Source organism: Mesoplodon bidens (assembly GCF_964165515.1).
Source record: "Mesoplodon bidens genome assembly, chromosome: 1".
Classification (NCBI taxonomy): Eukaryota; Metazoa; Chordata; class Mammalia; order Artiodactyla; family Ziphiidae; genus Mesoplodon; species Mesoplodon bidens.
The window spans coordinates 87,269,057-87,293,477 of NC_138176.1; the positions used below are offsets into that span (position 1 = coordinate 87,269,057).

A 24,421-nucleotide genomic window follows, 5' to 3' on the forward strand; every position below is an offset into this window, starting at 1 on the left:
TGATTCAGATTATGGGTGGGGCTGCAAGAAAGAATAAAGGAAGCCTGGTATCATAGTCGGGTTTTCTTACTGAATTTAACCATTTTCAACTGAAATTACTTTTTGTGTGTAGACTAAATATTTAGTAGAAGTTTATTTTTAAAAAGTTCAGTTTCATAACATTTTGTGGTGAATATCAAGACTTATTGTGAAAATACAGTAATCAAGACACTGAGGTAGTAGCCTAAGGATGACCTTACGGAATGGAATACAGAGCCCAGAAATAGTCCCACATAGTCAAATCAATAGTCATTTGAGGAGCTTCCCTGGTGGCGCAGTGCTTGAGAGTCCGCCTGCTGATGCAGGGGACACAGGTTCGTGCCCCGATCCCACATGCCGCGGAGCGGCTAGGCCCGTGAGCCATGGCCGCTGAGCCTGTGCGTCCGGAGCCTGTGCTCCGCAACGGGAGAGGCCACAACAGTGAGAGGCCCGCGCACCACAAAAAAAAAAAAAAATAGTATGGGTAATAATAATTCACACACACACCAAGCTGAGTTACATATAATTATTTTTTTATTTCACAGCCTTTTAAAAGTATAAACCACAAAGTATTTTGAAAAACAGACATGAAGTAGTGTTTAGCAGCCACAATATTAAAAAAAATAAAGTAACACGGAATGAATTACACCACAGAATAAAATAATCTCTGCTGACTTTGACTAGGAACACATAATGTTCACTAGGAATGTTAAATGACCAGCACTACCCCTTTCCCATCAACAATTATTACTCAAATCAATCACAGGATCTATTCCCAGGAGACCATTCCACTTATACATACATTCAATGTGTAAATGTCAAGTTAACATCTTGAATTCAGTTCCAAAATACCATGTTTCCTTTTCCTCTGGGAGACAAGTTCAATGGCCAGGTGGAACAGTGAAGACCATGGAACACCAAGCATGTGACTTACAAGGTGACTCTAACCAACCCCCTCCCCATACACACACCCAGCAAGTTCTAAAACACAGGAAAGAGAAAGGTGTGTACTATGCTCTACAGCACAATAGACACTGGCCACATGTGGCTATTTACATTTAAATTATTTAAAAGTAAATAAAATTAAAATTTACCTCCTCAATCACAGTAGCCACATTTCAAGTGTTCGCTAACCACATGTGGCTAGTGGCTACCATATAAGACAGTTCAGATATAGAACATTTCTGTCATCACAGAAAGTTCTTTTGGACAGCCCTGGATGTGGGAAGTGTTTCTTCTCCCTTTGCTTAGCCAGGATGTAGGCTGCTTATGGAAGCAGTTCTGAGAAGCAATTCTTCCAGGATATTCCTAGATTGGTGGTGGAGTCACAGAAGGGAGTAAAGTAGCCTTTCTTCACACAGATTACCCTCTCCTGTGCATGAAAGGAATGATCCTTTTATGGGGATCAAATACTCAACTAGATTCCACCAAAAATTTGTCAGGAAAATCAGAGAAGAGATAAATGAAGCAGATGTGGAAGTAGCAAAGGTAGAACATTCCTCATCCCATTTCAAACCTCCATGAAGAGATTATGTCCTCCAAGACAGTGTGCAGGTTCCCAGCATCTTCCTCTAGAAAAGCCTAATGGGGGCAAGGATATTGGCTGAGAGAGAAGGGCAGTCCTGGTAAGTGTTTCATGAGAAAACCTAACATGTCTTCACTCTACTCACTCTCACAGCACAGCAGTGTTGCTTGGAGTGTTGTCAGTTGTGAAGGAGCTACAGTTTTGATATGTTTCAAGCATTATGCTTCTTTACTACAGTATTTTGTATCCAGGGCACAGACTACAAGATGTTCACCCAAGATCCACCATTATCTTCTTCCTTATCAAGAGAACTCAGATTTTTGTTGAAGGCAGTTATATATCCAGCTACAAAAACTACCTTTCTCAGCCAATCTTAAGACACAGCAGGAGCTAATGACACAGTCTGGCCAATGAGATATAAGCAAAAGTTGCTGGGCGGCCGAAAGCTCTTTAAACGGAAGTGGACTCAAACTGGCATGCTCTGTTTTCCCTTTAGGTTTCCTCCATCTTCTTGAGGGGAACTGTAACAACCATGTTGGAACCTAAGGGAAAAGCCATGGGAACCTCAGGGGCCACCTTGACCCTGACATCTGTGAGCTGCTGAACCAACACCAGTACTAGCCGACCCCCAACCTCCTTGTTACATGAGAACAAAACGAAACCCCTACTTTGTTTAAGCAGCTGTTCAGTCCAGTAATTTCAAGATAGCAATCCACCTTGATTCCCAATAAGAAAATATTTATCTGAAAGTAAAAAATATCTTGCCTGAAGAATCTGTACATATTCAAGTTCAAGAAACTTCATAGAATCATATTAATAAAACAAAAGTATATCTTGAACCCACCAATGCCTAAACAGACCAAAGGTGGTTGGAGGAAATAATCAGGATTACTGTGTAAAATAGCTGCTATTAAGGCAAATAGGAGGGGTTTTAATCCATCAGGAAGTTTTTTTCTGCGTGTCTATTATGTTCTCAGTACTCTCTAAATACAGGTCTGCCCTTCTGCTTACTCAAATTCTTATATGGTAAAATGCTAACTACTCAGATAATTATTCAGATCATTATTTCATCTATAGCTTTATTTTGTGTAGATGAAGTAAAAAATGGAGAATTGAGAATTGACTTCACTGATTCAAACAAACAAAAAATCAACATCAAAGATCTACAACTCAATGTTTAATTTTCCCTTTATGTGACACAGACAGCTGACAGTGATTTCCTAATGGTCCCAGAGTTTAAGTTGTGGATTTAGCTTAAATAAGCACAAGTACCTCAGAGTAGCTACAAAAATAAAAACAGAGTACAGTATTCTGCAAGTACTTTCTATGTACTACATTAGTATTCTAAAAGTCTCTATATTAGTAGGTGTGAATTAGAAAAAATAATCATTTCCCACTATCCAAAATGGTTTAGCCATTTACAATGTTTAGAATTTTGGCCATTAAAAAATTTTAACTCTATTGCACTTATTTTGAAACTATAGACAAAATTGGAAACATGAAATGTCAAGCTAAAAATAGAATATTGCATATTTTTTACTCACCTAGTTCCAAGTTTCCACCCCTGCAAGTGAACCAAAAACAAATCCTGGCACCTTGTCATTCCCAGAAAAGCCAGTGCATGGCACACCCTGGGTAAATTTTCTCTCTTATTCTGTGGAATCACACCAGATGGCATCAGTCCTGCATCCACAGCTGTGCCTTAAAATTGAAGTTCAGACATAGAAATCTACTTTATTAGACAATTTATATTTCACAGGTATGATTGTGATGTCATTCTCATTCAACTTAAAATGGTTATCTTTCCAAGTAGAACTGCAGATTCATTGCACTTACAAGTTTGGAAATCAGTGAAACAATCGAGATTATTCTAATAAGATTTGAAGTCTTTTTAAACAGCTGAAATTTAGAAACAACAATGAAATAAGAACAGTTGAAACAGAATACTAATATTATGTAACAATCGAATTATGGCCCATTTCCATGTAATGTAAGAAATTCAACTCAGTTTCTAACATTGCTGAAGAGTCACTAAAAACCTCATATTGAAAATAAAACATAGCAATTTTCTATAATCAAGTTACACTTATATAATGAGCAGTTACTTTAAATGTTCCTGACTTTTCAAAATGTTTTAATGTCTAGCTCATATGTACACTGTCTTCAAAAACAGACTTGGTGGAGTGATTATCAGGACCAGGGTGTGGTGGATGGAGCAGCCAATATGTACAAGCCTGGCACCTAGGCCATTGTGGGTGTCAAAGCATTAGATTAAAAATGTATACAGGTAGCACAAAATTTGAGTTCAAAAGTAGTTCTAATGTGAGAGATCAATCTATGTTGGGTTCTTAAAAATGATGATTGAATAAATGAATGGAACAGGGCAGCTCATGTAGAGATGTCAAAGTTTCAAAAGCAAGATCTCTAACAAAGCAAGGGCAAAGCAGGAGATCAACAGCAGCAAGTTCTGAGAGAACTTGTGAGAATCCTTAATTCCCAGATTTTAGGGCCAAGTTCCAGGCAGAGATTGGGAAATAGGAATAAATATTCATTTTTGCCTGGATAAATGGGAACTTAGTAGTTAATGAATTAGATTCTGAGGAGGTTATAAAATGGCACTGGCCACAAGAGAGAAAGGCAACCACTCTTTTCGTAGGAAACTCAGTCAGTAGAAGCAGCAAAGAGATTGGCTTAATACTGGGATGGCAGCAAACTACTCACCCTGAGTTCTCTATAGTCTCCTGTCTAGAAGAGTCAGGGGTGATTTAAACCTCTGGACACCAGTGGCACTGCTAGGAAGAATAAAGGATTATAAAATCAAAACAAGCAGGTGGTTAAAACAATTTGCATTCTGGTTATTTATAAAGTATGAAGGGATTGTTTTCCATCCTTATAAACTATTATTGCTTATTAATTACTCACACACTCATCTTAAAAGTCCATATTACCATACAACTGTATAACTACATGTCACTGCAGAGGTGTCAACCAATTAGAGAACTACTGTGCAAAGTACAATTTAGAATCACTGCAGTTGATTCTGAGATTCAAACTGGGAATTCAAATCGAGTCTTATTATACCTCCAATAAAGAGAGGATTGTGTATGTGTATATATGTGTATGTATATATATATGTACATGTGTGCATATACACACATATGTGTGTATATACACACATATGCGTGTATATATGTATATACACATATGTATTTGAATTTGCTTATGACATTATATTTAAAAGAAACCACTCACTTCATTAACAACAGTTCTATTCTAGTAAAGTGAAATAGGAAAGCAGGAAATTATCTGAATGTCAGGCCAAAACTTCCCCCATAAATATTCACACAAGTGAGACTATTTTTCCTTCTCTCCAATTATTAAAATAATTGTCTTCCACTTCACTTTCATATTATCAACTTAGGCAACACTTATTGTTTCATTGTTTTTAGCCTTTCTACATGGTCTGCCTTTGTGTCTAAAATTAATAAATGTTTTCCGTGTTACAGTCACAACAGGAACAGCTTATCTTATCCTAAACATGACTGAACCCAAATCTTCTCTTATTGAAGACAAATTGTATCTGCATTACATATTTCAACTTCAAGAACCCCTGCACACTGTTTTCCAAAAGAGCATATTTATTAAAATTGCAATCACTTCTCACATCCCATTCTAATTATTATGATCCTCTATCTAGACACTGTACTAGGTTAGGAATCAGTTTGGCTCCTTGGTTCCAGTAGAAGCTCACTGGTTCTGAGTGGGAAAGAGCCCTTTATTTCATTGCACCCATTTCCTCCATCCTAAGCTCTCACTTTTTAAAGGCCCTGGGTCTTCAAAAGTTTACCCAGGGACAAAGTGAAACCAAGGGTGCTCCCTGCTTACCATCGCAGAAAACGTCCATCTCTGGTGTTTCCAGCCCGGTTACCCGGTTGTAACTGCATCCGCGGTCCTCCACACACCAGCCCAGAGCAGCAGCTCGGCTCCAGAACTTGAGACGGCATAAACCGAGGAAAAAGCATCTGGAAGATGAAGTTACTTCCCAGACTAACATTGCCCAGAGCGTTCTTAGGGCACCTGGTGAGCAGTTTACTCATGCCCGTCCATCTTCCCGAAGATGTTCGAATCACGCAGGACAGCCTACATTCTTCCTGTCCTTTTCCCGTTGCCCTACAATGCTTAAACTGCCTCCTTTCTCCAGCCCTCCATGGCAACTCCAAGGACTCTCCCAATGGCTCCCACTCTAACGCTCACCCTCCTGCTGTTTCAGACTCTAAACCTACCGCCGCGGCAATCCGCAGGCTCCTACGGGGTTGGCGTCTAGAATAGGAGTAGGGATCAAGAGGAAGAGGAGATTCCCCATTAAAAAAAATGGGCCCCTGAGTCCTCGCTCCTTGGCACCGCCAGTTGAATCCCATTTAGCATCTCCGAAGCACAAAGATAATTAAAGCAGTGTTTGGAATACTTCGAGTGCGCCCTGTTTCTTCCTGACTCCTGTCCCAAAGGTTAGGATGACATTCGATTTTGTTTGGAAGCGGCTTGACTGAATTACCTGAATAATTTAGCGTTGTACCCCTTGGGTACAAGATAAATAGCAGTTGGACTGGAAGAAGAGCTTGCAGGGGCTCAAAGCCATTCTGGCCCCAAAAGCTAAACTTCTCTCTTTTCTGCATCTTTCCCCGCCCCGGAAAAGCTTAGGGTCCCTCCCTAAGAGCACAGCACCAGCCCAGACCCCAGACACCCGCCGTCCCTGACATCCCCGCGCGCCGCGAGCCCCTAGCCTCCCGGAGGAGCGGAGAAACTCGCCCCTTTGCCAACCCCTCCCACGCCCAAACGGACCTGCCAGCGAGGCAGCCGAGCCTGGCCCTCGAACCCGGGCGGCCAGAGAATCGAGGCCGAGACCCAGCTCGGTGCCTGAACAGCTCTATGCCCTCCTGCCAGTGTCCGCGCGGCGCCGGTCACACCCCCTGCTCGTGGGAGAAGCCCCAAGGCTCCCGGTGCAGCGAGAGGCGCCCGGGCTGGAGCGCCCCGGCAGTGCTGGCCACGGAGTTCTTCAGCTGCTTGATGACTACGAAGAGCAGGAGGAAAAGTAAGAAGAGCAGAAAAAAGAAGAGCGCCAGGTAGAGCAGAAAGTTGAACTCCCACTCCATGCTGAAGGCGCCGGCTCTCAGGGGCCGTGCGCGCTCCGCACCCGTTGCCTCCGGCCTGCAAAGCGCAGCCTGCCGCGTCCCACCTCCGGTCTCCCCGCGCCGGCGCTCGGGCGCCTCGCCTTGGGCAGCGGCTCCAGGGTCCACCCTCGGCCTCCTCCAGCTCGGAGGAAACGCGCCAAGGAGCTGGGGTGATCCCGGCTCCCACCCTCCCGGTAGGCACGACAGCCTGTCTACGCTGAGATCCTCTCCTGAGCTCTTGGGAACGCGAGCTGATTTTTCTAGGCTCAGCCTCCCGGAGGGTGTTAGGGCTGGTGTTTTGCTAATGATCTTACGGTCGCCACCCGCAACATCCAGTGGGGTCTCTAGCCCCCTCCCTTCCTAATTAATTTGTTTCATTATTTTCCCTTGTTCAGCCTTTCCCAAAGGGCAGGCGATGCCATGGCCCAGAGACCCAAAAGTATCAAAGGGGACAGTGAAGGTGGGGTCTAAAGTGCTGTGGGATGACTTAAGGGTGCCTGAGTGAATGCCAGGTCAAGCTGCCTTGCTCTTCAGAGTTGCAGATGCACTCAGTATAGAATGCACATTTTTGTGGATAACAATAGGAAAAAAATGTTAGAAAAGCATTAGATTTATTTAGAAAAGCATTAAAGAGAAAATGCATTTCAAGTTATATTGTACAAAGCCCTCCAATGTTAACTTAGAGTTCAATTTCTTTGGTGGAAAACAAAAACAACACAACAATTTACTTAAAGTGCTCGCTTAAGCCCCTAACACCTTTCTGTAGTGGATTAAGATCACCCACAGCCCAAATGGTGCAGCTCTGAAAGAAATCCAGTTGAACTCTTGCTGTGTAACAAATTACCCAAAAACTAAGTGGCTTAAAACAACATAAACATTGGTCATCTCTCAGTTTCTGTGGGTCAATACTTTGGGAGCACTTAGGTGGGTGATTTTGACTTGGGGTTTCTTATGAGGTTCAGTCAGGTGTTAGCCAAGGTGGCTGTCATCTGAAAGCTTGTCTGGAGCTGGAGAATCCACTTCCTAGGTGGCTCACTTACATGGCTGCCAAGTAGTGCTGGCTGTTGGTAGGAGGCCTCAGTTCCTTCCAATGTGGGCTTCTCCACAGGGCTGCTTGGGTGTCTGCACAACCCTCTGCTGACTTCCCCCAGAGCACAAGAGCTGAGAGCCACTTCCCCCAGTGATCCAAAAGAACAAGGCAGAAGCTGCAGTGCCATTTATGTCTGGCTTCAGAAGTCATATACCATCATTCCTGCAGTATCCTACTGGTCACAAGGCCAGCCCTCTTCGATGTAGGGGTCCAAGGACATGAACACCAGGGGGTAAGGATCACTGGTGGCCATCTTGGGGTCTGACTATCAAAGCTGCTAACGCAATGGGTTATCATTGCCCACTCTATGAGCCTCCAACTTTATTTCATTCTTTATTTGTGAAGATACAGGAGAGGCCCCTGGAATGAATTTGGGGAATAAGGCCTGACATACACATCCCAGATTATTTAATGGGCTGCTTATAATAAATGGCTCTCCCAGTGATGGCAGGGGGTTCAAAGAAGCAGGATGGTATGGAAAAAGCTGTGAACTGGAAGTCTCAAGGACCCAATTCTAGTCTCAGCTCCACATGTCAGTGGTCACTTCAGCTCTCTGACTCTCCGTCCCCTCACCTGTAACATACCTTGTTTACCTTTTCCTTGGATTTGTTGTGAGGATCAAAAATGAGTGGGATGTTGAGTAAGAATGTGTTCTCCTAAGTAAATACCAGGCATTATTATTATTCTTTTACTGAGAGTTCCCAGTGTTATAGACTGCTGTGCAAAATTCCCAGGTCCCAGGCCTCTCCACCAAACATCCTACTGCGTAAGGAATCTCTCAGATCTCTCAATCTCTCTCTCAATAACATTATTGATCCACCTCATGGGCAGTGGTATGCTGGAACTGGCTCAAAGATTTTCTCAAAAATTTTGCAAGGCATTTGCTAAATACAGCTATGATTAAAAATTAAATTGTATAAACTTACAATTAAATTATGTTAACAAAGGTAATAAATACTCAAAACTCATCACTTCCTCATTGTCTCACCACATTTTACTATCATGTATGCACTTGAGATTATTTACATCTGTTGTAGCTGTATGGCTGAAATGTTATAGAGTAGTATGTTACTGTGTATTTCCAACTGTGCTCAGATGTCATGTAGTATCATGAAATTGGCCACAGTAGGGGTATTTGCCCTGTGGAAATGTACAAGTGCTACAAATCAGGGCCAGAGAGCCAGATGTTAAACACTTACCAGCATAGCACTGCTCAGAGTTACTGAGGAAAATTTGAAGTCTTATACAAGTAAAGCAGAGATCTGTGATTTTTCTGACTATCCAGAATCTACACACCTCCACTCTAGGCACCACATATTCCTACTGGTAGAATTTTCCATTGTATGAAATCTTGGCAAGAGGACAGATCCCAGTGACTGCTTTCCATTGCCACCTCCCGTTATGGAAACCAAGGGGGTCAGAGATATCTTTTACCCACTCCTGATACAGTGCAGGGAGGAGGGAAGGAAGAGCCATGCCAGAAACTCACCCGCATATCCTTGATTCCAGGACTCTGAAGCTTGGGAGCAGATGGAACAGGAGAAAATGTTTGGAGGTCAGATGCATCTGGGTGGCAGAGGAGCTCCCAGGCCAGATCAGTCCCCGGAGTGATGGGGCGGCGCTCTTGCTGCTGCTTCCGTGGCATCCTTGACTCCTGCCCTTTTTCCAAACTGCCTCTTTTCTATTCTGTGAACTTCCCCTGGCTTTCCAGTAAATCTCCTTATTGCAGCAAAGCATGGTGGTTAACAGCAGCTTGCAGATGAGAATACTGCCTGATAGAGAAAGCATGACTTACTTTGCATATGTTAAGCACTCGTAATCAACAAGGTGTTTGGTAGAAAAGGTATATGCCACTTGGCACATTGCCATCCAGATATCCAAGCCATTCAAGGATGGACACTGAAGCACAGAGAGGTTAAGTGACCTGCCCAAGACCACACAGCTAGCAAGTGGCAGCCTGCATTCTCAACCCTTCTGATATATTACTTCACAGAGGAAAGTGCTCTTTTCTTATGCATGACTGTCAAATTAATGACTTTTTTTTTCTTTTGAGCATCAAACTTGAAAGAAACAAATTTCAAGAGACACATACCTTCTACTTATGTGCATCTCAGCTCCTTCCTTTGAAACCTTGAAGGTCAAAGCTTCAAATGAGCCAGTGTATCCCTGCAGAATGCTGGGGAAAGAGGCCAAGAAATGAGGATTTTATGTCACCAAACTCAAACCCATTTCAGCCTGCCTAACCATAACTATTTAGATTATCCATTTATCTGAGCAGCTTAAATGGATTTATAAATATTAACTAATAAATCTTCATATTCACTCTAAATAGAATTTGTATTTAAAATAATATTGCTGCCACAAAAATAACTTATTACATTTATTAGATGTTCCCAATGCTTTTTGCCTCTGGTCATTTTTATATATCTCATAAGATGGTCTGAATTTCAGTTTATATTATCACAAATGACTCCATAGGAATAAGACACCACCTTTCTCAGCCTAAATATGCATACTACATGGAAATCCATGTGAAGAAAATCCAAGAATTTTAAAAGCCAGAAAGGACACTTGCTGTAGATAAGAGTGTTACAGTTCCATTATCGAAAAAGGAAGCCGTGGCGCACACATTGGTAAGGTGGAGGGAGGCTGTGCCACTGCAGTCCTATACCACTGCCCACAGAGTGGACCCCACTTGTGCTTTCACTTAACACAGAAAGCCTCATCCACCACTCAGAGGCGGACTTCCCACTCCTCAGTCCCCTTCTCACGAGTCTCAGAACACCTGCTCCTTGCCCCGGCCTGTGGACATCCATGGTGTGTAGCAGGATAGGGCTCTCCTTCCCTTTGCCTGCTTTTTCCTCCCACCCTCACCTCTAAAAGGGAGGGGGGTCTTTTATCATAACAAGCATCAAAGGTATCTATGGGAAGTGATTAATAGTAGCAGTAGAAGAGGTTGTCCTGTGAGTGTGCTTCTCTAAAGAGCCCAGAGCCCCAAGAAGACACTCAGGAAGGATTGTAAAAATCTGCCAAGATACCAGGATGGAACCTACCTGTTGGGGGTACCTGCTAGTTGGAAGCAGCTTCCCCAACACAAGGGCAGGGGTAAGAGTAGGAGACTAGAGAAAAAAGAGATTTCAAGGTACCTTCCTGAGGCTGATTCAATTTGGCCTGAAATGAATCCAAAAGAAATGAGAAAAAGATTTTGTACCATGCTCTGGCCTCAAAATGTGTTATTGACCATGATTAGTAACACTGGGTCCTTAAGTAACTGTATACCTTTCCAGATACTGTGGACCATACAAATTGGGTTACAGGTTTCTGCTTAGATGGGATGTCTCTTAAAGTACCCATGCATGTGCTGGGGATGAGGTCCATACTCTATGGAAGTTTCCAGGCCCTAAGAAGCTATGTTGTAGCTAGTCAGGGCTTGAATCAGTCCTAGTGATCCTGGCAACCCTTAATGGCTCCAAAATATCCATGTTCCCTTGACACCTCTTCTCCCTTGCTCCTGCTTCAAGTACAGATATAACACCATGTTCATTTCTAGGAGATACAAACTGGGCTTCCTTGGAATTGCCTCTGATTTATATATTTTATCAACCCTATAACCCTCAAGATCAGAATTAGAAAATCTATGAGAATGATCACTACTGTAGGAGAGAAAAGTGAGTTGTTCTACCTCAGGGAGTCATCTAAAGTTAACCAACAGTTATTGTAACATTCCGACAATAGGGTTTGCTCTCCACACCCTCACCTCTTTCCCCATTCCATCCCCAAAAGCCCCGTAACTTGGGCAGTTATGCAATGCTTAACAAAATGAGATATGCTTCAGGAAATAAGTAAAATGCATGTGATAAGCTGCTTAAATCTGATGAAACATTTAGAAATACCAGTGAGTCAGAAGGAGGGAAGGAAGGAAGGATGGAAGGGAAGGAAGGAAATCTAAGGAAGAAATCTATTTGAGGGGTATGTGGGAGATCATCCTATGTGGGTAGCCTTTGAAATCCAGAATTCGCCACTAAAAACAATTCTATGGAGACAACACAACCACCACCATAATTCTAGATGCTTTCCTTAGCTTCAAATGTCTTAAAACACAGCAGAAGATACCCAAGTCTGTCCAATATTAAAAAAGAAAAATGTTAAGTGACAGATGTGGTAATGGCCAAACACTATTTCTTTAATTTAGACTCTTTCCAGTAAGTTAGTAGGAACATTGGAGAAGTCGATGTGGCTGTGGCTGACCCTAGACTTGATCAATATTATGCTATGTAGCAAAATAAAAAGTCTGAGCATCATAGAGATCAATACATCCTTTGTTCAGCACAACTTTAATAATGACAGTGGTGAAACTGTCACCACTAATGGAAGGTCTGCAAAGCTTCTGTGTCAGCTGATAATGATCAGAGCTGTGGGCTTGCAGAAGCACGGACACACACACGAGGCTGAAACTGGACTGCCCCAAGAGAAAAAGGAATTAGAAAAAAGTAGAATTTTCTGTCACGCATGCTCCCTTAGTGAAATGACAACTTGTGAGCTCTAATGACACAACTAGGGCCTGCACTCCCAGATGTAGGGATCCAAGCTGTCCTCCACGCACACGCAGACACCGTAGTTCAGACTGGCAATGAACAGACTTGGGTCCCAGTTCAGTATACTTGACCCTATACTATACCGTACAGTGCTGTATTTGCAGTCCAATGGACTTGGACACATATCTTGGCTTCGTTTCTTGCTAGCTGGGGGGCCTTGGACACCATTGGTTGCCTGCCAAGCACCTCATCCCTCTTTCTTCCTTGTCAATAGAATCCTGACTCTAGTCAGGTATCTGCCTCTTTCCCATGTAACCCATTCAACTTAAGAATGGGTTACATGGGAAAGTGGGTCCCTGTTGATCTAAAAGTCATTTAGAGAATATGATAATATTTTTTTGTATAGGAGGGGGCATATGACCTAAATTGACATAATCTAATTGAAGAAGTGGATTATTAGTCAGTGTCCAAAAAAGAAAACAGAACCACTGTAAGTATTTAAAATAGGGAAATTTAATACCGGGAATTGGTTACAAGGCTATTGAATGGGTAGGAGGAGGAAAAGGAGAAGGTAAAGTAGCACAAGATTACAGCCCCATGGGCTAGAGGAGCAAAAGGGAAAGTAGAATTACATAGAGCACATGATCACTGTTGCCATAATTTACATCCAAGACTTCTCCTGGAAATTGCAAGCCTTTAAGAGACTCCAGAATTCCAAAATATTGTATCAGACAGATTCTGCTAGTACAACTGTTGTCTAGGTGGGGAGACAGATTCTTACTGCTTCCTAATCCACCACCTTCCCAGAATCCTTCTCTTTTTATTTTTAATTGTGGTGAAAGATAAGAGTGGTATCTTTCCATCTTAACCATTTAAGTGTACAGTCAGTGATATTAAATACATTCATAATGTTGTGCAACCATCTCCACCATCAATCTCTAGAACTTTTCCATCTTGCAAAATTAAAACTCTGTACCCATTAAAAAGTGACTCCCCATTTCCCTTTCCCCACAGCTCCTGGCAACCACCATTCTACTTTCTGACTCTCTGAAATTGACTACTCTAGGTAACTTATATAAGTAGAATCATACAGTATTTGTCCTTTTGTGACTGGCTTATTTCACTTACATAATTTCCTCAAGGTTCATCCCTACTATAACATGTGTCAGAATTTCCTTTCTTTGTAAACCTGAATAGTATTCTGTAATGGTTAATTTCATGTATTAACTTTACCAGGCCACAGGGTGTCCAGACGTTTGGTCAAACATTATTCTGGGTGTATCTGTGAAGATGTTTCCGATGAGATTCACATTTGAATCAATACACTGAGAAAAGCAGGTTGCCCTCCCTCGTGTGGGTGGGACCAATCCAATCAGTTGGAAGACTGAAAAAAGGCTGACCCTCCCACAAGCAAGAGGCCGGAATGCCTTCAAGCTGGGACATCAGTTTTTTTCCCTGCCTTCAAACTTGAACTGAAACTGGGTCTTCTTTGTCCTTGAGCTGCTGCTTTTCAAACTGGAACTACACCTTCAGCTCTTCTGGGTTTCCAGCTCACTGACTGTGGACATTGGAACCTTTCAGCCACCATAATTACATGAGCCAATTCATTATAACAAATCACATCTATCAAAAGAAATCGTATCTATCTATCTATCTCTATATCTAGCTCAAAGTCCTATTTGTTCTGTTTCTCTGGAGATCCTTGACTAATATGCCATTGTATGTATACACCACTCTTATAAATATGTTTTATTTTGAGTAAAAAAAGAGCTATACCATATGATCTAAAACATTTAAATAATCTACTTTGACTATAGGTTATAGGAAGGCATATACATATGCCTCCTGAAGAACTTTTTAGCCAACCCAATATTTCCTGAGGAGTTTAAATATTATTATTTTTTTTTGTGGTACACGGGCCTCTCACTGTTGTGGCCTCTCCCACTGCGGAGCACAGGCTCCGGACGTACAGGCTCAGCGGCCATGGCTCACGGGCCCAGCCGCTCCACGGCATGTGGGATCCTCCCAGACCGGGGCACGAACCCGTGTCCCCTGCATCGGCAGGCGGACTCTCAACCACTGCGCCACCAGGGAAGCCCCAAGTTTAAATATTTTTAATGCAGCAAGTCGCACTGCCATTTAGTATATGTGAAAAACATTTCTCCTCCGGGCTTTCTATATTTAGAGAGGTCAATTCCACAGTGGTTAAGGTATAGGCCTGGTATTACTGCCTCTGTGATATGTCATATTAGCAGGCCCATTGTCATAAATACGGGTTGGAATCTACAACAGAAACTCTTGGTGAGAGACTAATGCCCCCACTAGGAAATATACCTGGATATTCCTTTTGTAACCATCACCATAAACCAGCCAACAAATGACTGCTTAACCAAGCCTCCCTCTGGCTTTTGCATCAGCTGTGAATCAATCCAAGGAATCTTCTAACCCTCCCCATGGAAATCGTTACTTCAGACTGGAGGCTGCTGGCTTGGGACAGGCAAAGCCTCTGTATCGCTTCACTCATACATGCTTTCTTTTAACTTAAGGGATCTGAGTATCTAAACACCAAGATGATTGGCATCCTGGAGACAGCAACATTTAAAGCACCTTTTCAAGAATTCAGAAGTTACGGATTATAACTTCAGCAATATAGAGATCGTCCTATCATTCCCTATGACCTGTGAAACACTGTAAAAAGAGAATGTTCAGGGTGTGTGTGAATCTGGTGGTACTAGAATATTAATACTGTTACGAGGTTTTCTTTTGCTCTGTTGCAGATACTGTTGGTTGAGCTAAGTGATGCGATTACCGCAGTTACCCAATAATGAAAATGAAGATTTGTGACATCTTAAGAAAACGCATATTCCTGTCAGCTGTTGCACACCTGGCTCTTCTGTGTGCCCTTCCTAATCATGATCTCTTCATGTGGTGTATGGCTGAGCTGTTGGGCTCTGATTGTCACTAGACACCACCAAGAATTTTGCTTCTCCACCCACCCCAGCTGGTGGTTGAGCTGTTTCTCACCTATGAGAAGAGACAAATACACAACTCATTACACAAAACTCAGCACCTGCTACCAACATATTTTTTGGTTCTTCGTATTTTCTTCCATCTTGTGTATTTCGTTGGATGAAAAATAAATTCTGTTGCAAGAAGAAAACAGCCATTTATCGGTTTCATTGTTTGGCTGATGCCTTAGTCATACTTGCCAGTATGATTTTTCCTCCTCCTTTTCCACATTTCTTCAGCTTTTTTGTTGTTGTGGAAAGAACACTGGTGGGAAGCAAAAGGCCTGGGTTCTAACCATCCCATGCTAGCATAGCCATGTAACATTGGGCATGTTTTTCACTTCTCTATGCTTCTGCTTCCTAAATTAGGGGATTGAACATAATTATCTCCATGTCCCTTCTGGCTGCAAAATTCAAATGACTTATCATTTTTACTGCCAAAACCAGGGAGTGGTAGAAGAGTGAGATTATCTGGGTGAATTGCTCCCAGCTGCCACGATGATGGGGTAGGCTTGGAACCCAGAGTGCCTTCTTTCAGGAAAGCAGTTTCCTCTGGGAAGGGGCCTCTGACACATTAACAGAAGGGGTTAGTGAACCACTGCTCACCCCCCACCATGATATTTTTCCTTTTAACTTTAAGGAAGCAGGGTTTTTCACATGTAACCAACATATAAGTGGTTCCCGAAAGCAACCATTTTTTCACTATGTGCAAATCATGAAGCAGGACTCAGTACAACATGGATTCCTTCAAAAGAGAAAATCACGCTACAGAGCATCACTGAACAACACAGAACTTACTGAAGGAAGAATTTAGACCACAGAGCTAATAAATATGCACTGGACATTTCTGTTGCTCCCAAAGGCCTGGTTGGCTGTTTGGGCAACTTCAGCTGTGCATTCCTTTTAACCCTTTCTTCCCCAAAGTCATTATTTTCCCTCCTTTGCTTTCTTTGTTAGGCAGGAACCCTGAGCACCAACCTGAGCTAGCTTCTACGTGTAGGTTCATCAGATTCTCTTTTTTTTTTTTTTTTTTTTTTAAAGTTTATTTATTTATTTTTTTAATTAGTTTCTGCTTTATAACAAAGTGAATCAGTCATACATATACATCTGTTCCCACATCCCTTCCCTCATGCATCTCCCTCCCTCCCACCCTCCCCATCCCACCCCTCCAGGCGGTCACAAAGCACCGAGCTGATCTCCCTGTGCTCTGCGGCTGCTTCCCACTATCTATCTACCTTACGTTTGGTAGTGTATACACGTCCATGCCTCTCTTTCGCCTTGTCACAGCCCACCCTTCCCCCTCCCCATATCCTCAAGTCCATTCTCAAGTAGGTCTGCGTCTTCATTCCCGTTTTGCCCCTAGGTTCTTCATGACATTTTTTTTTTAAATTCCGTATATATGTGTTAGCATACGGTATTTGTCTTTCTCTTTCTGACTAACTTCACTCTGTATGACAGACTCTAGGTCTATCCACCTCATTACAAATAGCTCAGTTTCGTTTCTTTTTATGGCTGAGTAATATTCCATTGTATATATGTGCCACATCTTCTTTATCCATTCATCCGATGATGGACACTTAGGTTGTTTCCAGCTCCGGGCTATTGTGAATAGAGCTGCAATGAACATTTTGGTACATGTCTCTTTTTGAATTATGGTTTTCTCAGGGTATATGCCCAGTAGTGGGATTGCTGGGTCATATGGTAGTTCTATTTGTAGTTTTTTAAGGAACCTCCATACCGTTCTCCATAGTGGCTGTACCAATTCACATTCCCACCAGCAGTGCAAGAGTGTTCCCTTTTCTCCACACCCTCTCCAGCATTTACTGTTTCTAGATTTCTTGATGATGGCCATTCTGACTGGTGTGAGATGATATCTCATTGTAGTTTTGATTTGCATTTCTCTAATGATTAATGATGTTGAGCATTCTTTCATGTGTTTCTTGGCAGTCTGTATATCTTCTTTGGAGAAATGCCTATTTAAGTCTTCTGCCCATTTTTGGATTGGGTTGTCTGTTTTTTTGCTATTGAGCTGCATGAGCTGTTTATAAATTTTGGAGATTAATCCTTTGTCAGTTGCTTCATTTGCAAATATTTTCTCCCATTCTGAGGGTTGTCTTTTGGTCTTCTTTATGGTTTCCTTTGCTGTGCAAAAGCTTTGAAGTTTCATTAGGTCCCATTTGTTTATCTTTGTTTTTATTTCCATTTCTCTAGGAGGTGGGTCCAAAAGGATCTTGCTGTGATTTATGTCATAGAGTGTTCTACCTATGTTTTCCTCTAAGAGTTTGATAGTTTCTGGCCTTACATTTAAGTCTTTAATCCATTTTGAGCTTATTTTTGTGTATGGTGCTAGGGAATGATCTAATCTCAAACTTTTACATGTCCCTGTCCAGTTTTCCCAGCACCACTTACTGAAGAGGCTGTCCTTTCTCCACTGTACATTCCTGCCTCCTTTATCAAAAATAAGTTGGCCATATGTGCGTGGGTTTATCTCTGGGCTTTCTATCCTGATCCACTGATCTATCTTTCTGTTTTTATGCCAGTACCAGACTGTCTTAATTACTGTAGCTTTGTAGTATAGTCTGAAGTCAGGGAGCCTGATTCCTCCAGCTCCGTTTTTCGTTCTCAAGATTGCTTTAGCTATTCGGGGCCTTTTGTTTTTCCAAACAAATTTTGAAATTTTTTGTTCTAGTTCTGTGAAAAATGCCATTGGTAGTTTGATAGGGATTGCATTGAATCTGTAGATTGCTTTCGGTAGTAGAGTCATTTTCACAATATTGATTCTTCCAATCCAGGAGCATGGTATATCTCTCCATCTATTTGTATCATCTTTAATTTCTTTCATCAGTGTCTTATAGTTTTCTGCATACATGTCTTTTGTCTCCTTAGGTAGGTTTATTCCTAGATATTTTATTCTTTTTGTTGCGATGGTAAATGGGAGTGTTTTCTTGATTTCATTTTCAGATTTTTCATCATTAGTGTACAGGAATGCCAGAGATTTCTGTACATTAATTTTATATCCTGCTACTTTACCAAATTCATTGATTAGCTCTAGTAGTTTTTCGGTAGCATCTTTAGGATTCTCTATGTATAGTATCATGTCATCTGCAAACAGTGACAGCTTTACTTCTTCTTTTCCAATTTGGATTCCTTTTATTTCCTTTTCTTCTCTGATTGCTGTGGCTAAAACTTCCAAAACTATGTTGAATAAGAGTGGTGAGAGTGGGCAGCCTTGTCTTGTTCCTGATCTTAGTGGAAATGGTTTCAGTTTTTCACCATTGAGGACAATGTTGGCTGTGGCTTTGTCATATATGGCCTTTATTATGTTGAGGAAAGATCCCTCTATACCTACTTTCTGCAGGGTTTTTATCATAAATGGGTGTTGAATTTTGTCGAAAGCTTTCTCTGCATCTATTGAGATGATCATATGGTTTTTCTCCTTCAACTTGTTAATATGGTGTATTACATTGATTGATTTGCGTATATTGAAGAATCCTTGCATTCCTGGGATAAACCCCACTTGATCATGGTGTATGATCCTTTTAATGTGCTCTTGGATTCTGTTTGCTAGTATTTTGTTGAGGATTTTTGCATCTATGTTCATCAGTGATATTGGCCTGTAGTTTTCTTTCTTTGTGACATCCTTGCCTGGTTTTGGTATCAAGGTGATGTCGGCCTCGTAGAATGAGTTTGGGAGTGTTCCTCCCTCTGCTATATTTTGGAAGAGTTTGAGAAGGATGGGTGTTAGCTCTTCTCTAAATGTTTGATAGAATTCACCTGTGAAGCCATCTGGTCCTGGGCTTTTGTTTGATGGAAGATTTTTAATCACAGTTTCAATTTCAGTGCTTGTGATTGGTCTATTCATATTTTCTATTTCTTCCTGAGTCAGTCTTGGCAGGTTGTGCATTTCTAAGAATGTGTCCATTTCTTCCAGGTTGTCCATTTTATTGGAATAGAGTTGCTTATAGTAATCTCTCATAATCTTTTGTATTTCTGCAGTGTCAGTTGTTACTTCTCCTTTTTCATTTCTAATTCTATTGATTTGAGTCTTCTTCCTTTTTTTCTTGATGAGTCTGGCTAATGGTTTGTCAATTTTGTTTATCTTCTCAAAGAACCAGCTTTTAGTTTGGTTGATCTTTGCTATCGTTTCCTTCATTTCTTTTTCATTTATTTCTGATCTGATCTTTATGATTTCTTTCCTTCTGCTAGCTTTGGGGTATTTTTGTTCTTCTTTCTCTAATTGCTTTAGGTGCAGGGTCAGGTTGTTTACTCGAAATGCTTCCTGTTTCTTAAGGTGGGATTGTATTGCTATAAACTTCCCCCTTAGAACTGCTTTTGCTGCGTCCCATAGGTTTTGGGTCGTCGTGTCTCCATTGTCATTTGTTTCTAGGTATTTTTTAATTTCCTCTTTGATTTCTTCAGTGATCACTTCGTTATTGAGTAGTGTATTGTTTAGCCTCCATGTGTTTGTATTTTTTACACATCTTTTCCTGTAATTGATGTCTAGTCTCATAGCATTGTGGTCGGAGAAGATACTTGATACAATTTCAATTTTCTTAAAATTACCGAGGCTTGATTTGTGACCCAAGATATGATCTATCCTGGAGAATGTTCCATGAGCACTTGAGAAAAATGTGTATTCTGTTGTTTTTGGATGGAATGTCCTATAAATATCAACTAAGTCCATCTCGTTTAATGTATCATTTAAAGCTTGTGTTTCCTTATTTATTTTCATTTTGGATGATCTGTCCATTGGTGAAAGTGGGGTGTTAAAGTCCCCTACTATGATTGTGTTACTGTCGATTTCCCCTTTTATGGCTGTTAGTATTTGCCTTATGTATTGAGGTGCTCCTATGTTGGGTGCATAAATATTTACAATTGTTATATCTTCTTCTTGGATCGATCCCTTTATCGTTATGTAGTGTCCTTCCTTGTCTCTTCTAATAGTCTTTATTTTAAAGTCTATTTTGTCTGATATAAGAATTGCTACTCCAGCTTTCTTTTGATTTCCATTTGCATGGAATATCTTTTTCCATCCCTTTACTTTCAATCTGTATGTGTCTCTAGGTCTGAAGTGGGTCTCTTGTAGACAGCATATATATGGGTCTTGTTTTTGTATCCATTCAGCCACTCTGTGTCTTTTGGTGGGAGCATTTAGTCCATTTACATTTAAGGTAATTATTGATATGTATGTTCCTATTCCCATTTCCTTAATTGCTTTGGTTTCGTTATTGTAGGTATATTCCTTCTGTTGTGTTTCTTGCCTAGAGAAGTTCCTTTAGCATTTGTTGTAAAGCTGGTTTGGTGGTGCTGAACTCTTTCAGCTTTTGCTTGTCTGTAAAGGTTTTAATTTCTCCATCAAATCTGAATGAGATCCTTGCTGGGTAGAGTAATCTAGGTTGCAGGTTTCTCTCCTTCATCACTTTAATTATGTCCTGCCACTCCCTTCTGGCTTGTAGGGTTTCTGCTGAGAGATCAGCTGTTAACCTTATGGGGATTCCCTTGTGTGTTATTTGTTGTTTTTGCCTTGCTGCTTTTAATATGATTTCTTTGTGTTTAATTTTTGACAGTTTGATTAATATGTGTCTTGGTGTATTTCTCCTTGGATTTATTCTGTATGGGACTCTTTGTGCCTCCTGGACTTGATTAACTATTTCCTTTCCCATATTGGGGAAGTTTTCAACTATAATCTCTTCAAATATTTTCTCAGTCCCTTTCTTTTTCTCTTCTTCTTCTGGAACCCCTATAATTCGAATGTTGGTGCGTTTAATGTTGTCCCAGAGATCTCTGAGACTCTCCTCTGTTCTTTTCATTCTTTTTTCTTTATTTTGCTCTGCATCAGTTATTTCCACTATTTTATCTTCCACCTCACTTATCCGTTCTTCTGCCTCAGTTATTCTGCTATTGATCCCATCTAGAGTATTTTTCATTTCATTTATTGTGTTTTTAATCGATGCTTGATTCATCTTTAGTTCTTCTAGGTCCTTGTTAACTGTTTCTTGCATGTTGTCTATTCTATTTCCAAGATTATGGATCATGGAAATAGAATCTTGGATCAGCTTTACTATCATTATTCTGAATTCTTTTTCAGGTAGACTGCCTATTACCTCTTCATTTGTTAGGTCTGGTAGGTGTTTATCTTGCTCCTTCACCTGCTGTGTGTTTTTCTGCCTTCTCATTTTGCTTATGTTACTGTGTTTGGGGTCTCCTTTTTGCCGGCTGCAGATTCGTAGTTCCCGTTGTTTTTGGTGTCTGACCCCAGTGGCTAAGGTTGTTTCAGTAGGTTGTGTAGGCTTCCTGGTGGGGGGGACTAATTCCTGTGCTCTGGTGGTTGAGGCTCGATCTTGTCTTTCTGGTGGACAGGTCCACGTCTGGTGGTGTGTTTTGGGGTGCCTATGGCCTTATTATGTTTTTAGGTAGCCTCTCTGCTAATGGGTGGGGTTGTGTTCCTGCCTTGCTAGTTGCTTGGCATAGGGTGACCCGCACTGTAGCTTGCTGGTCGTTGACTGAAGCTGGGTGCTGGTGTTGGGATGGAGATCTCTGGGAGATTTTCGCTGCTTGATATTATGTGGAGCTGGGAGGTCTCTTGTGGACCCGTGTCCTGAAGTTGGCTCTCCCACTTCAGAGGCACAGCACTGGCTCCTGGCTGCAGCACCAAGAGCCTTTCATCCACCCGGCTCAGAGTAACAGGGAGAAAAAGTAGAAAGAAAGAATTAGTAGAAGAAAGAAAGAGAGAGGGAAAGAAAGGAAGAAGGGAAGAAAGGAAGGAAGGAAGGAAGGAAGAAAGAAAGGAGGGAGGGAGGGAGGAAGGATGGAAAGAAAGAAGGAAAGAAAGGAGGGAGGGAGGGAGGAAGGAAAGGAAGAAAGACAGGAGGGAGGGAGGAAGGAAAGAAAAAGAAAGTGGAAAGAAGAAGGGTGGGAGGGAGGAAAGAAAAAGAAAGAAGGAAAGGAGGAGCGGAGGGAGGGAGGGAGGAAGGGAGAGTAGGAAAAAAAGAAAGAGCAGGTAAAGTAAAATAGAATAAAGTATGAAATATAGTAGCGTTATTAAAATTAGAAAGTAATTATTGAAAAAAAAAAAAAAGCGGACCGATAGAACCCTGAGACATATGGTGGAAGCAAAGCTATACAGAGAGAATCTTACACAGAAGATTACACATACACATTCACAAAAAGAGAGCAGGGGGAAAAATCAAAAATCTTGCTCTCCAAGTCCACCTCCTCAATTTGGGATAATTCGTTGTAAAAAGAGGAAAAGGGCGAGAAGTCTGAAATCTTGCTCTCTAAGTCCACCTCCTTAATTTGGAATAATTCGTTGTAAAAAGAGGAAAAGGGGGGAAAGTCTTAAATCTTGTCCTCAAAGTCCACTTCCTCAATTTGGGATGATTCGCTGTCCATTCATGCACTCCACAGACGCAGGGCACATCAAATGGACCGTGGAGCTTTAATCCGCTGCCTCCGAGGCTGCACAGAGAGATTTCCCTGCCTCTGCTCTCACAGCTCCCGGGTCTCAGCCTTGGACCTGGCCCCGCCTCTGCGCGTAGGTCGCCGGAGGGCGTCCGTTCTTCGCTCAGACAGGACGGGTTTAAAGGAGCCGCTGATTCGGGGGCTCTGGCTCACTCAGGCAGAGGGGAGGGAGGGGCGCGCAGTGTGGGGCGGGCCTGCGGCGGCAGAGGCCGGCGTGACGTTGCAGCAGCCCGTGGCGCTCCGTGCGCTTTCCCGGGAAAGCCGTCCCCGGGTCTCGGGGACCCCGGCAGTGGCGGGGTGCACAGGCCCCCGGAAGGCGGGGCGGACAGTGACCCGCGCTCGCACACAGGCCCTGCGGCGGCGGCAGCAGCGGCGGCGGCGGGCCGCGGCGGGCGGCGGCGGCGGGCCGCGGCGTCGGGCGGCGGCGGCGGCGGCGGCCCACGCCCGTCTCCAAGGTCCGTGCCTTACCCGCGGCTCGTGCCTGTCTCCGGCGCTTCCCCAAGCAGCCCTCTTAATGCCCTCTCCTCGCGCACCAGGAAACAAAAGGGAAAAAAGTCTCTTGCCTCTTCAGCAGCTCCAGACCCTTTCCCCGGACTCCCTCCGGGCTAGCTGTGGTGCACTAACCCCTTCAGGCTCTCTTCCTGCCGCCAGCCCCAGTCCTCTCCCTGCGCTCCGACTGAAAGCCGATACCCGAGCCTCAGCTCCCAGCCCCGCCCGCCACGGCGGCCGAGCAGACAAGCCTCTCGGGCTGGTGTGTGCCTGAGGGCACCGGTCCTCTGTGCCAGAATCTCTCCGCTTTGCCCTCCGCACCCCTGTTGCTGTGCTCTCCTCCGCTACTCCGAAGCTTTCCCCCTCCGCCACCTGCAGTCTCCACCCGCGAAGGGGCTTGTAGTGTGTAGAAACCTTCCCTCCTTCACGGCTCCCTCCCACTGGTGCAGGTCCCGTCCCTATCCTATTGTCTCTGTTTATTCTTTTTTTCTTTTGCCCTACCCAGGTATGTGGGGAGCTTCTTGCCTTTTGGGGGGTCTGAGGTCTTCTGTCAGCGTTCAGTAGGTGTTCTGTAGGAGTTGTTCCACGTGTAGATGAATTTCTGATGTATCTGTGGGGAGGAAGGTGATCTCCACGTCTTACTCTTCCGCCATCTTCCTCCGGGGTCAGATTCTCTTTTAAATGAAATTTCTGCCCACAGGAATTCTCCTATCAGTTGCCAAGAAGATATTTCCCCCTGAGTATTACACATAACTCTTTTTTTTAGGTTATTTAGATTTATTACGTATTTGTTCACACTTTCTTTACATCAGAATATTATTAAGATTTTTTTTACATTTTCAATTGAAAATGCAAAAAAGCCCAAAATTAAGATTCATCATATTTATTTAATTTTTATCACTAGCAATTTGATTGTTAGCAATTGTCCATTCCTGGATCTTCTCTAATTTTTTTTTTTTGGAGTTATAATTGCTTTACAATGTTGTGTTAGTTTCTGTTGTAGAACAAAGTGAATCAGCTGTATGTATACATATATCCCCACCCCCTCCCTCTTGAGTCTCCCTCCCACGCGCCCCCATCCCACCCCTCTAGGTCATCACAGAGCACCAAGCTGAGCTCCCTGTGCT

At 42.5% G+C, this 24,421-nt stretch overlaps 2 protein-coding genes across 2 annotated transcripts in view; both read right to left on the reverse strand.

The window, feature by feature from the left end:
• Window positions 1-530: 530 nt before the first annotated feature.
• Window positions 531-24,421, reverse strand: part of LOC308620915 (uncharacterized protein) — a 59,774-nt gene continuing 35,883 nt past the window's right edge. The window contains exons 2-8 of the mRNA XM_081240814.1: window positions 9,894-9,977; window positions 9,291-9,573; window positions 5,429-5,565; window positions 4,265-4,335; window positions 3,088-3,244; window positions 2,212-2,286; window positions 531-2,085 (exon numbers count right to left, since the gene is read on the reverse strand). Coding sequence (XP_081096940.1) covers window positions 4,298-4,335; window positions 5,429-5,565; window positions 9,291-9,538 — 423 coding nt within the window. The 5' untranslated portion in view covers window positions 9,539-9,573; window positions 9,894-9,977 and the 3' untranslated portion in view covers window positions 531-2,085; window positions 2,212-2,286; window positions 3,088-3,244; window positions 4,265-4,297. The remainder of the gene's footprint in view (window positions 2,086-2,211; window positions 2,287-3,087; window positions 3,245-4,264; window positions 4,336-5,428; window positions 5,566-9,290; window positions 9,574-9,893; window positions 9,978-24,421) is intronic.
• Window positions 6,418-6,790, reverse strand: SMIM43 (small integral membrane protein 43). Its single transcript, XM_081240824.1, has one exon. It carries the CDS (start codon window positions 6,691-6,693, stop codon window positions 6,502-6,504), a length of 192 nt encoding a protein of 63 aa, XP_081096950.1. The 5' UTR covers window positions 6,694-6,790; the 3' UTR covers window positions 6,418-6,501.